This window comes from Xiphophorus maculatus, chromosome 1, assembly GCF_002775205.1.
Source record: "Xiphophorus maculatus strain JP 163 A chromosome 1, X_maculatus-5.0-male, whole genome shotgun sequence".
Classification (NCBI taxonomy): Eukaryota; Metazoa; Chordata; class Actinopteri; order Cyprinodontiformes; family Poeciliidae; genus Xiphophorus; species Xiphophorus maculatus.
This window is the reverse complement of record NC_036443.1, coordinates 23208995-23223273: the sequence shown is the minus strand read 5'-3', so window position 1 is coordinate 23223273 and position 14279 is coordinate 23208995. Positions and strand designations below refer to the sequence as shown.

The 14279-nt window shown below is 36.2% G+C and overlaps 1 protein-coding gene across 1 annotated transcript in view; it reads right to left on the bottom strand.

The window, feature by feature from the left end:
* Nucleotides 1–4069: 4069 nt before the first annotated feature.
* Nucleotides 4070–14279, bottom strand: part of LOC102218961 (metabotropic glutamate receptor 4-like) — a 178149-nt gene continuing 167939 nt past the window's right edge. Inside the window, exons 10-11 of the mRNA XM_023337217.1 lie at nt 13082–13328; nt 4070–8188 (exon numbers count right to left, since the gene is read on the bottom strand). Of these exons, the coding sequence (XP_023192985.1) occupies nt 8139–8188; nt 13082–13328 (297 nt within the window). The 3' untranslated portion in view covers nt 4070–8138. The remainder of the gene's footprint in view (nt 8189–13081; nt 13329–14279) is intronic.

Here is a 14279-nt window from a genome sequence, read left to right as displayed (position 1 = left end):
AAAACAAATTGAACAAGTGCTTCATGAAAAGAAGGATTTAAATTGTGCATAAACGTTGACTTTCTAACTTGAATTGCTGAGTTATAATTGTTGTTTATCAGTTTTAATGACTCTTATGATAAAAAAAAAGGCTTAAGAACCTATTAGCAATTCAATAACAAAAGCAAGGGAAATAAAACGTCCCAAAAAGGTAGGATTTCTGACATATACCTTTATTTGTCAGTTGGCAGACAGGAAGGTAGGTTATGAGAGAGGAGTAAAACATTCAGCAAAGGTCATTGGGCCTTTACCCAAACCTGTGACGTCCATGTTGAGGGCTAAGGCCTCCATACATGATTCTCACTTCGCCCCTGTGCCACCAACTACTATTCTAATATGTTATAAAGACAAAAGAGCGAACCCAAAAGCACAGCTCAATGTCTACTGCTCCATATATGTTCTGACTCTCAACTGTCATCATGAGATGTGGCTCATGATTCAAAGAATGGAATCTCAGCCACAAATAACTTCTTCAACAATATAATACATTCTTAGTAATAAATTAACTAATATCTATGATTTACTATCCTCATTATAATAAATGCCGGAAGATGTCTCCTCTAACCATCACCTTTACTTGCCTATTTCTCCTCAAGGACATTTTATCCCCAACTACATCAATCACAAGAAAATACTCTAAAATGTTAAATGCCTATAATGCATTTCTATAGTTTAAATGGGACACAGTTAACTCTCTCTCTCTTTCTATCGCTCTCTTTCTCTTGCTGTTTGATTTAATTTGGGGAAAACATATTCTGTTTTCTCATTAAAACCCAATGGTTACAGTCAAAAATACATCACACGACTTGACCAATAGTTTTAAGCTGAAATGTTTTTGCAAGCTGATTCAGATTTAAACACAAAGAGAATATGCGCAGTATATTCAAGGCACCCTCTTAATTACCTCATTAGCTTTTCATAAAGGGTTTAATGTGAAACATAGAATAAACAAAATTAACATTTATGTTTACAGAATGTACACCTGTCATTTATTTTAAAGCCCAGCATGCTTTTTATGTCTTTTGAGGTTATATAGATGATGAGTTGATGTGAATTTGCTATTTGCTGCAGTGAGAGACGTTATCAACACTGTACTGCACATACTGCTGATTTGCTAATTGTGGAGAAGAGTTACTTAAAGTAGAACACAGAGGGCTAATGATGGCCTTTTATCAGTTATCACCCAGGTGGCATTTTCAGGCCAACTATAAATTCACTATAAAGATAGCTTTAGTAGATCTACTTTTCATTTAGACTGGCTCATAATTCTGTCAGCTTTTATAGATGGTTTGATATTTTCTCAGTCTGCAGAAGGCTCCTGCTTCAGGTGCAGCTGGCAGTATTGATCTACCATTAAACTGAGGTTAAGGCTGTGGCTTGCCTGACGACTAGTGAAGCTAGCGGTGCAAATCACACACAGCTTTGTAATTCCGCACTGTATTTAACTCGTGCCAAGGTTTTTGACAGTTTTTGCACAGCTCCATGCAATGTTTTCAAGTAGAAACATAAGAAAAGGTCAAAGCTCAATTCTGAAAAGTTGTATAATTTGGTGTCTGTGACTGATGATGAAGTATATTTTATGTAAGACCTTCTCTGACTTTATGCTTCAGTGGTAAAAAATGATGGATTTAAAGTTGAGGTTGCAGTTTGTGTTTCTATGTTGTGTGTATAGCACAGCAGTACTGATATGTGTTGTGGACAAGGTATGTGCCAGTTTATCTGGCATGTTGCATGTAGTCAACACATGTTTGCTACATACTGTATGCAGCTGTTGGTTCACTAAAATTCATCTGTCTGAAAACAAAAGAAAACATGACCATGTCAAAATTCAGGAGTGAGTTCAATATAATGATATCAGAAATAGTGAAGCCTTTTGAAATTAGTCAGAATCTTTGGACAGACCTACTGCTTTGTAACATACATACATTTTAATAAGATTGAAGTCATTGGCACCCCAGGTGGTTATTGTTAGTCTGCTTTATCCATTCCAAAACCGGTTTTGATATGTGTTCACAGTCAATGCCAAGTTGAAATACTGGGTTTTAACCATTTAGCTGTTGAATTAAGGAGAAGTTGAACAATCTGGAAGATGGTCTTCCCTGTCCAGTTTCAGTAACCACTGGCACCAGACCTTGACTATGATGTCACCACCACGCTTTACAGCTTCCAACATTCATATTGTCATTGTAGCTCAATTATCGTATCATCTGACTCTAAAACTTTTCTATGAAAGCATTTTAAGTATTCTTTCAAAACAGCAAACTATGTTTGTTCTAAGCCATCCATCTTACCAAACTGTTCACTTCAAATGAAGGAAAATTAGTCAGGATGCGAAAGAATTACCCAGGAACTAACAGCAAGATGCTGGAAAATCAATTTTATTGCATGCATTAAAGCAAAGCCATCTAACATAGACTGAGGGGATACAGACTAAACAAAATCATCAGCTCCAAAATCAATACTTTCAAAAGAAATGTGCAGTTTCCCCACTTGTACCAATTAAAGGTCTTTTAGAGGAAAGTTACATTCCCAAAGGAGATAAAAGAGCCTTTCACAAAACATTTCAAGATAGGGCATTTTTTTAGAAGTCTATGTGTTTTGAGAAAAGACCAATATGGCAAAAGGGGAAAAGTTCAGCCAAACTCTGTGACTTGTCTTCAAGCACAGAAGTCACAGATCCATATGATCCGATTTCTATGAGGGCAAGCTAACGTTCTGGGTTATGGGACCATAAACACAGATCCAAACAGGAAGCAAGAAGGTGAGATTCAACTCAAAAGTGACTTGCCTATGCAGGTTTCCAATGGAAATGTTTTGCTAAACTGTCTACGGACTGAACTACATGGCGAAAAGCTATATCTCTGGAGGAGCTATGATGAGGCCATCAAACTGAAGAGCAATGAACCAACTATTAAGCAATTGTTAATCAATCAATCAATCAATCAATCAAATTTTATTTGTATAGCACATTTCAGCAGCAAGGCATTTCAAAGTGCTTTACATCATAACAAACACAGAAACACAATGCAACATAGAATCAACAATCAAAACACGACATTAAGTCAGGTTCCATCAATAAATTTGTAATTGATTACGTTTCAAATACAATTCCAAACAGGTGGGTTTTTAGTCGCGTTTGCATCCATAGAAGGTTTACCGGTTACACACCTACTGTGTTATATGGAACAAAATACCTGTTGCTATTTTTAATTCCCACTCACGCTCACAATCACACAGTTTAAAACGATGTAGACAGCATTTTAATGGGCTTCTGGCACATTAAAATGCGACATTAAGTCAGGTTCCATCAATAAATTTGTAATTGATTACGTTTCAAATACAATTCCAAACAGGTGGGTTTTTAGTCGCGTTTGCATCCATAGAAGGTTTACCGGTTACACACCTACTGTGTTATATGGAACAAAATACCTGTTGCTATTTTTAATTCCCACTCACGCTCACAATCACACAGTTTAAAACGATGTAGACAGCATTTTAATGGGCTTCTGGCACAAGGCTCCGTACACCTCTTTCACGGAATTTCGAGCAGGGACTCCGCCGTCCCTCACGGATTTTTGTGCAATTCTATGGTACCTGTTGGTGTCTAGAATTTACAGGGTTTCAGTTACGCGCAATGACCCTCAGTCACTCGCCGTTTTTCTTCCTGCATGGGGCTCCGTAACCGTTAAGCATATGCCAATTGCTGAGCAAGGTATGCTTTTCTGTACTTCGAACTGCGTGTTGATGAAATTTGGTATACAAATAAACTTGATTTGCCTATGCGAGATAGTTTGTACTGGATTTTATATAGGAAAAAAACAACAACTATATTTTACTACTCTGTTTTTTGTTCATTTTTGGATGTCTACTTTGTGGCGTTATGTAGAATTGAGAACTTAATAGTACTGTGAATTGGTTGCACCTCTCTAAATATGGCGTATTTTGCTACCATTTATAAAGAAACAGTGACACATTATTAGCAAAACAATCTTTTATTAGAAACATATTGTATAAAAATGAACATGCTTCACACATTTAGATTTTTCTTTTCATATAGATAATTCATAAATATTCAGGCACTGTAACTTTTTAATATTTTTTAATATGTCAGTACATAAAGCAGACATGATCAATCCATTTTAATAACATACATTAACTTACCATTTAACTTCAATCAGCACTTACATATTCTATTTTTGCAACACGCACCGTGTTGTAGAAAAAAGGATCTGTGGCAAAAAACAGTAAATTATTGATATTCACAAACACAAACAATCCCACAAACAATACTCAATCAAATAATGAGAAAACCATTGCTGCATTATTGTAGACTTGTTGAAGCTGAGTAAATCAGTTATTGAAATTCTTAGTTTTTTATAACCACCTGCAGCAGTTTTCCTGTTGAACACTATGCTCTTCTCTCAAACTGTTCTTGTGACATATGAGTTCTGACATGCAACATACAGACTTTTGCATTGCTGAGGATAACATTTAATGAAACAAATTCCAGATTTACTATTTATGACCAATACTTCAGACTGAAGACAGGAATGCAGTTTGCACATAACTATAAATTGTACACGTTCAGTTCTGAATTATGCTTGAACAGAACACACTGAACACAACAGTGAAAAATAGAATGGCAGAAGTAGTTGGCAGGAGGCACAGGATGAAGGCACTGGCCCTTATTTATCAAGCAGAAATAACATTTAAACTGAAACTATTATTAGTATGTTTTATTTATTTGTGATTGCCAGATGGCAGAAAGGCATAAAAATAGCTCTCAAATGCATATTAGAGACCCCAGGACTCTGGTGGATTCTATAATACAACACAGGCAGGCTGCTATTATTGCATCTACTTTGTCTTGCAAACATTTACATACCTTTAACTTTATCACATTTTGGCATGTTGCAACCAAAAATTCTAATATATTTTACTGAGCTTTATCTGATGGACCAACATGAACATATAATTGTGAAGTAAAAGAAAAAGGAATGTATGTTTTTACACCAAACAAATTCAAAAGATGTGGTGTGTGTGCAACGCCTTCTCCAGAACTTCACAAAGATTCTCAATGGTGTTAAGGTTTGGTCTTTGTGGAGGCAGGTCTACGTGTAAAAATTAAAATTATTACCTTATGCAGTTTCTTTAGATATTGTATAGACTAATAACCTTTCCACAGGATGTCTTTCCACATAGTTGTTGTTAGAAATGAGAAGCTTCTCATTACATCAGCTGGGATGAAACAACTTGTTACCTGCTGTAAGACAATTGTCCATGCAGAAACTATCCAAACTAAAGGCTCATATCTATTTGCTCAGTTAAATTAAAACGAGTGTTAGATGAAATTTAGACATTTTCTCCTTAATTGTTTGTATAACCTGAAACAAAAGTCTATTCACTTTTCCTCTTGCAGTTGTTGGTTGGACTTTTGGGAGATTCATTGTATTTTCACACAGATTTGGGAGGGTCTAGAGATAAAGATGGGCAGTTTCTCTACACTGAAGGTTAGGTCCTCCCAATTAAGAGTTACAATGCTGAGCCAGAAATGCTGGTTCCAGACCTTCTGTGACAAACATCAGTGATAAGACTTGCATAGTCAGATAGTCACTCTGTCTAGTTAGAGCAGATCATACTGAAAGGGCACTAAGCTTATCACATATGTCTCCTTGCTGTTCTCATTCTTGCAAGAATTCCTGTTTGAGTATAGGTCACAGATGGCAACTAAGAGTGACATTTAATTAGGGGAATCAGACTTTTTCCTTTACTTAATTTTTTACATTTACAACGAGCTGCCTTTTATTCTGACATCCTTAAATAGAACATTGTGAAGCGAGTGTCTTCACAAGTAATCTAATTATTAAATTGATTCCCCTTGTGTGTTATTAAGTTTTAGCACACAGATGTGAACTTTCTGATCTATATATCTCACGATATCCACCATGAAACAGTGATTGCAGCACCATGCTACAGGGATGCCTTCTTAAGGAAATCATCGAAGGGGAGAGAGGATGGAGCTCAATGCAAGACAAAACCTAGAAAAAAAAAATCTGGAAGAGACTTGGAACTGGGACAGAGAGTCTTCAGACTTGAATATTTATGTTCACAGACACTTTCCATGAAATACAACAGAATTTGAAGTTCTGCATTTTGCAAAGAATAATCAGTGTATTTACATAAAAGATGTGCACATCTGGTTGCGACACATGGCAGAAAAAGACCCAGAGTTCTAAAAGGCATTGACTATATTTTGTGTTTGTAAAAATAATTAGAAAAGCACATTTAATTTTTATTCTATTAACAAATATGCACTTTTTTCTGTTGGTTTAAAACTATTACATAAAAATCATGATAACATGATACAATTTGGAAAAGTTCAATGTGTATGTAAACTTTTGCAAGCAGCAAGATTGTGCTTGATGAAAGGATGTTTTCCTCATCCTGGTTCATCTTTAGTTTAAGAAAAGGAGGCTATGAAAACTGAGCCAGTTTGTTTTCTGTCCGAACAACCTGAACCAGCTGAAAGGAAAATTGTCCATCACCAACTTCTTTACTAGTCTACTTTAACATTCTCATTTTTCTGGATGAAAGATCTCAATTACTCTAAATTTTCCAGCTTATGTAAACCATACTTGCCTCTAGAAATGCTAATGAAGACCTCACTGATCACAGATGATATCAAAAACAAGAAAGACACCAAAAATAATGTGACAAAACAAAAACTGCAAACTATTTAATGATGCCCTATGTATTCAGTCTCCTGCTTATTACCCATCGTTAGGTTTACATTTTAAAACATGTGCAAAACACTGATATGTTGAGTTTTCTTATCATTACGAACCAACCATTTTGTTAAACCCTGCATTTAGGTGCAAATACTGTTGGCTGTCTATAATGTACTATTTCTGTTTCACTGAGATAAGAGTGAATTAATATTTCTAAAAGCAGGGCAAAATTCTGCACTGCGTCTTCAACATCGGAAGAAACACAAAGAGGAATAGACTCCATCCTAATAACCCGGTTCTGTCAAGAACAATGAGTGTTGGCTGAGGTAAAATCTGAACTATCAGATAATTCCAAGACTTTTCTACGGGTTCTGTCAGTGCAAGATAAATAAGGACCATTTTGTTTATGTTGAAAATATGCATTATCAAGTCTGCTGACATGTATGGAGTGGAGACTGATGTTAAAAAAATCAGATTGCAATGCCGTTGTGCCTCTTTTTGTGTATGATTGCTCTTTTGTCCAGCAGAGGGTTGCCGAACAGGCAACGGCTCAAAATAACATCTTCGCCTGAATGACAAATGTGACAATGTTGCATTCCAAAGACACTGAAAACACAGCACGGTTACACGGGATGTTCCCATTAGCATGCTCTGGGACTGTACAGGAGGTTTCCCAAGATGATTGTGACGATGTCATCATTGTCAGTATGAACATTTTACCAGACAACTGGGCTGACCCACTGATTTATTTTCATGTCTTTCACATGTGGTTAGTTCATGAAGGAATACTGAGTGTGCTGTAGTAAGGCATGTACAGCATGAAGAGAACTGCAGCTTTCAACTCCACTGTAAATGAAAATACTACGTTTCTATAATGGTTCATCTTGTCAACTGCGTTTGAGTAAAAAAAAAAAAAAGAGAAAAAAACCCAACAGAATACTCTCTTATTTTGCAAAAATGATATGGTTCAACCTTATAGAGAACTGATGATTTCTGTGCTATACACTCCAGAAGAAAAAAAACATACTACAAACTCCAGGTGTTCTTCTCAGCGTGATTCAAAAAGGTCAATAATCAGCTCTCTCATGTCTCAAAAAGATCCGGAGAAGGAGAGTTCCTATCTATTTAAGCTCTCTTACATCCTCCATCTCAATTCTGCAATATACTGATTTAATATTAATCTGGCATTCAAGCCTTATTCCCTAGAAAAATATGGCATCCTTTTTTGAATGAGTAATTTCCATGAATCTTTCCCAGTCCTTTGTTTTGCAGAAGCATCAAAGTTCTCCATCAAAATTCCAGTTATCCCTTAAAAACAGGTGATTCCTCCCCCTGCAGACCTTTGCTCCTGTCTCAGGATTTGTCTCCGTCTTAGATGGCATGATTGCTGTAACTTATGTATGTCTGCTTCGAGGCCAGCACTGCAAACGAGGGTGAGAAGAAAAAGCAGAGGGTTAAAATTGAAATGAATTGGGCGAGCCTCAAATAGGCGTGGGAGTGTAATCTTTAAAAATCCACATCGTGGGAATACAGATTGATGCAAGGCTCTATTTATAGATGACTTCATTAACCAAGCACAGGTGGAACTAATTCTGATAACACGGGTGTTGATGTAAAACTGCATTTTCGTAAAAACTTCCCATCAACGCTGAGCATTAAAATGGAAATTTTTAAATTGGTACTGCTGCTCAGGATTTAGTTTTCTTCTTTTCTTTTCCAGCATGTTATGTAAACAGACCTTAGAGCCCAAAGCACCAAAATGAACTGCACATTGCAATAATTAGGCTTTGATAATAGAAACAGATAAACAAGTATCTTATTTGTAATTATTTTTTAATCCTGTTTCTGTTATGATGTGTGCAAAAATATAAATTTACAAAAAAATGTTTGTCTAACTGTCTAGTTTCCTGCAAATCCCATAGAGATAAACTTCAGTATAACATTAAAAGAAAGCAGAAACCATATATGCCTTTAAAGCTGGATTTCAGCTGGTAACATTCAGCCACTTGGCAAGGAATTCTGTCAACAGAAGGTGAGAAAACTGTCAAGTGAACTGATGATGGAAATCGAAGCTTATGGGTAAGTGTGCTAGATCAACGTGCCAGACAATTTAAAAACATTTGTATCATAACAATTTTAATGAGGAAAATGTAATGAAATGAACCTTACACATGCTAGCTAAATGATACTAAAATCCAGACATAATCTGCAAACAATGATGAGGAAAACCTGCAGTTCAGACCAAAGCTGCTTATATAGCTCTACCAGATTTACATTTACATTTAACCTAGAAGCTGGTACCTTTCAGGAAATGTCAGGACTGAACTGAACTGTCGTTTATGTACATTTCAATGAAAATAGCACGTCAAAAATGATTTATGCCTTTCTGAAAAAGCAGTGAAAAAACAGATTTGTATTACATCAGTCACAATCTTATAATTGCTATTAATTTTTTTGTGCAAATTTCCACATGTATTTTAACAAAATATCTGTGGTAATAAGCTTTTGTGATATTAGGAAATTAGAAAAGAATTCAACGTGATTAATTTATGTATATTGTCTAATAATATATTTTGTTTTGAGGGTGTTAACTTTTGCTTTCTGTGTTTTGTTGTAGTGCCGTTTTGTCTCTGGACACTTGTAAATCCAATTTTAACCCACAATGGTTCCCTGGTTATACAAATATTAAAATGTTGTAAAAAGACAAAATAAACCTGTTAGATAGGCCAAAAGCAATTTCAGTGTGATTATATATGCAACAGTTTGTATAATTCACAAAATCAGCTTTCTGTTTTTGTAATTATCCAACTGTATCATAAATGCATTATAAGGGGGCAATAGGCATATCACAGCAGTAGCATTAAATGCAGAAGTCATTCTAGTGCTAGTCTTTCACCGCATGCAAAGACCTGTGAGTTCTGTATGCACCAAGCAAAGCATGCAAAAGTCAGTGAATTGGTAATTTGAAAAGTTTAATTACTACAAGATCAGAGGAATTGCTATATTGGACACTGAACATTATAAGCTGATAAAAGCTGTTACTACTTTTTATTTCTCGGAGTGTTCTTTCAGCTGTAGAAAAAAATAATTATCTGGAAAATCATGAATCCGTTGATTTACCAAACTTTACAAAGCACAAATCTACTATACATCATCAGGTGTCATGTTTAATAACCACATCTGGTCCATGTGCAAGTGTCAGTGGATGTGCCATGTTTTTTTTTAAATAAACATCCCTCAGTGAGCATGGTGGTGGTAATCATACAACCAATCTGTCCACAACAGCGTTGGCTGATTGAATATGTCAGAGGGGAAAATCAGAATCAGGGAACAGCTAAAAGTCAGGGTGAGCACAAAAAATGAAGGAAGGATTTTTATTAGTAAACACTTCTCTATTTTTGTCAGAGCCACGTCTGGGGTGGGAATGGAAGGCGGTATTCTCGCCACTTCATCCAAAGCATCTCATTCTGGAGAAGCATTGATAAATGAATCTTATTTGAATATTTATGTGCTGCAAGGCCAAGATAAAGAATAGATGGTCCAGAAAGAATTGAACCTGGCAGACCCATCTGTCTTCTCTTGTTCACTCTTATTGTTGTTGTTGTCTCATTACCACAAATTCCTCTTTTGTCAGCAGAGAAACAAATTACAGGGGACACATGACTGTCGCTTGTCTTGTGCTTTCAGGGAAAGTGGTGTCATCTTCCTGCATTCACTGGCTTTACCATGCTGAGTGGTCTTTTTAAACATCATACACATATTGTCACCTTCCTAAAACAATGGCCTGAGTCATTTTTTGCCAAAAGTAAATTTGGCAAAAAAAAAAAAAAAAAAAAATCATCACCTCTTTCATTCCAAAAGTTTTTTTAGGTAAAAAAGAAACGCAAACACTTTTGGGGAAAATATTGACTTAGGTCATTGATTTAGGAAGGGGGTGATACTTTCCTTTCATGCTCATGTGTGTTGCTCACATACAGTGGAGAAAATAAGTTTTAAGCACATTAACACTTTTCTTGTAAAAAAAAAGTTGTAAAACATTTTCTAACATGGCTGTTGAAGTTAAATTCAGACCATATGTTGGTAACAACTCAGTCTCATCAGTCTACATATATTGAGAAATGGAAAAATATTCCATGAATTAGATGTAATAAATTTGAATAACACGAGTAATAATAAATATTGAAAACATGAGGAAAAGGAGGAGCAAAAATTAATAGAAAGCCGAGAAAACAGTTTAAATCTGTCCAGATTTAGAATGCAATTTTGCTCCTCAATGGTGCCAGTTCATATCAGTCAGCTAGTTTAGTCTTCACCATATTGCCTAGGTTACACTCAAAAACTATCTCATCATGCGTAAAAACAAAGAGCCCTCTTATGACTTTAATAAACTTGTATTGTAAAGCGCTTCACAAGATTTCCCACAGAGACTTAAAAAGTCAAAGAGGAATCTTCTATAAGAAAGAAGCCCATGACGTTTGTCATTCACGGTGAAGAAAGAGATTCCCCAATCAATTTTTGTTGATTTCTCCATATGTGTGAACTGCTTTAGGTTGTTACCAACATCTGGTGAGCACATCATGCCAATAACCTCATTAGAAAAATATTAAATGAGAAAGATTTTTGCATGTTCAATATTTATTTTCACTGCTGTATTAGGGAGTGTGATTAGTGGCTTGAGTCATCCAGGGTGCTCCATATTAGCCAACACTCATTCAACACAGTGTGGCAGCAAGCAAGTGTTTTACAGGTGTTGAACATTTGAAGAAATTAACAGAAGAAAAGTGGTAACAAAATAATAAAAGGGCAAAGTCATTAACTAATCTCATTACCTGGGAGTCTAAAGTCCCTCACAAGGGTCCCCTCCCTCAATACAGTCTGACACATAAGCACAAAGAGCAGTTGTTAGATTCACAGTTCAGATGTGGGGAGTGGGAGTCCTCGCCAGCAAATGGGCTCTATAATTGGATAAGATGGAACAGCTCTGTTCTCAGACACACAAGAAACTAGGCATGCAAGTGTGGGCACAGGCTTGGTCATCCTAAAACACATCACTATGTACAATTCAACTTTTCAAAGCATAAAATCAAAACCCTCAGTCATCAGACCAAACGTGGGTGTGTGACTGGATTTAAGCCTGTCCCCACACTGAGACTGCGTACTCATACATATCATCTTAGTGACTAAAAAGATGCTCTCACAACTCGTCTTTGTAACTCTGTAAAAAATAAAATACCGTGTGCCAAATCTCACGCTTTCAAATTCTCAAGTAATTTCTGAGCTAGTAAGAGCCCACCTTTTACTGGAAAATTTGCCTGTATTTTAAGCTGATCAAGTAAATAATCAGGAATCATAGGGAGAATATTTTAAGAAAGACCAAAAACAACTAATCCTCAAGTGTTTTGTGGAAGGATAAAAAAAGAAAATCTGAAAAGTGTCTTGCATTTATATTCAGCCACTCTAAGTCAATACTTTGTTGAACAACCATTTACTGCAACTACACCTGGGTGTCTTTTATGAAATGTCTCTAGCTTTGCATATCTGTTAGACACTTTGCAAAAATAGATCAAGCTGAGTCACACTGGATTAAGAGCATTTAATAACAGATGTAGTCTGGCTTGCACTGACCCATTCATTTGCTTTTAAATGCTAACTTTGACTGTGTATTTAATTTTGTACCGTTAGGGGATGAGCATCAACTCCAGTATCAGGTTTTTTACAGTCTCTAATGGGTTTCCTTCATGACTGGTCTGTATTTATCTCCATCCATTAACTAGCTTCCTTGTCCCTGCTAGAGATAATCCCTACAGTGTTATGCAGCCACTGCCATGTTTTACCATAATAGGGGTGTTCATGGGGATGTGCATTGCTAGGTTTTCTTCACACAGTGTTTTGCTTTTGTCTTGCTACTCTTTCATTCAAGACAGGATTGAGTGCATCACTAAAAGTAGTTAAGCCACTTTCTACCTCACAGAACAGAGTGTTTTAATGTGAATAGAATAAGCATATTCCTACAAATTATCTGGTGATAATGAAAGTAATTAGTTTCCCTGGATTTTACGTAGGGCCACTGGAGTACGGGGGCTGAAGAAAAATACATACCACACTTTTTAGATTTTTACTTTTAGTTTTTATCACTTTACTTCCACTTCAATGTTCTGTACTGTTTTGTAGCTGAAAAATGTGAAAAGGTCCAAGGGGTGTGACTAATTTAATAGCTATAGTTGTGACTGACATGTTTCAGCTTGGAATCAGGTTTTTATACAAAAATTTGCATTTTCCACCTCTTCATTCCAACCATGGAGTATTCTACAAACCTTGTGTTTCCAGACTTTCACAGAGTTCAGACTTGGCCTCTCCATTTGGCCTCAGGCCTCCTTTGGGGTTGAACTTGTTCGACATGGTGGCTGCAGTGACCACGGCCTTCAGGCTGCGCTTGCGCTTGGGCACATTCTGCTCTGGATGAAAGAGAACCACATAGACCTTCGGCATGTAGAGCATTCCCAGGGAAACCGATGCACTGAGGCTGACAGAGATTGTCAGGGTTGTTGTCTGGATATACATCTGTGTTGTGAAAGTGAAACAGGAGAAAAAAATTATTAGATGAGAATGCAGTTTGTAGAGGCAAATCTATTCACATAGTTTTGAGAATTATCTGATCTTGCACAGTTCGGACAAATAATACAACGATTTTTATAGTAATCGCTTTCTATTAGTGCAGACACTCCACATCTAGAGTATAAATGATCTGTATGTGCAGTTAAAAGCCAATATTTATGTGGACTACATAAAGTGTAAGCTGCATTACCTTTTTTCTTCTAGTGATTTTTAGACAATGTTTTATGACTTTTCTCAAAAGCAGACTTTACATCCAATTAGACAGAAAAACCCAGAATATAATTTGCAAATGAACATAGGGATAAAGAACTTAAAGATAAAACAAAATAAATAATAGCCATTATTACTCTTGAAGGGACTAAAAGGGGAAGATTTAAAATCTGAGAATACCACCCAAGCTATGAAGTACCAAAACTGAAATATTATGTGCGGGTCTCTCACTGTTTGAGGGACTAGTGCACTACACAAAATAAATGGCATGGTAAGGGATGAAAAGGATGTGAAAATATGGAGCAACATCTTAAACAGCAATGAGTTAAAAAGTTGGGCTTCAAGTAGATCTTTCAAACACAAAATGAGCTTGACAATACCACAGAAATGTAGTCACAAAGGCTTAAGGACAAGAAAGTAAATATTTTGGAGTGGCTATCACAAAGCTCTGATTTTAATCTGATAGAAAATTAGAGGACAGAACTAATAGATGTGTGGATCATCAAGGCATCCTGCAAGACTGACACTATTACACCAGATCCACGAGGAGGAATGGGCCACCAGTTGAGGAACATTCAGCAACAGTCTTCAGTTTTTCAGGGCAATTTAACTAAATACTGGGAAAACATATGTGCACTTCTGAATATAAATAAGGATTTTAAAATGTCTATATTATAAGTTTGGATT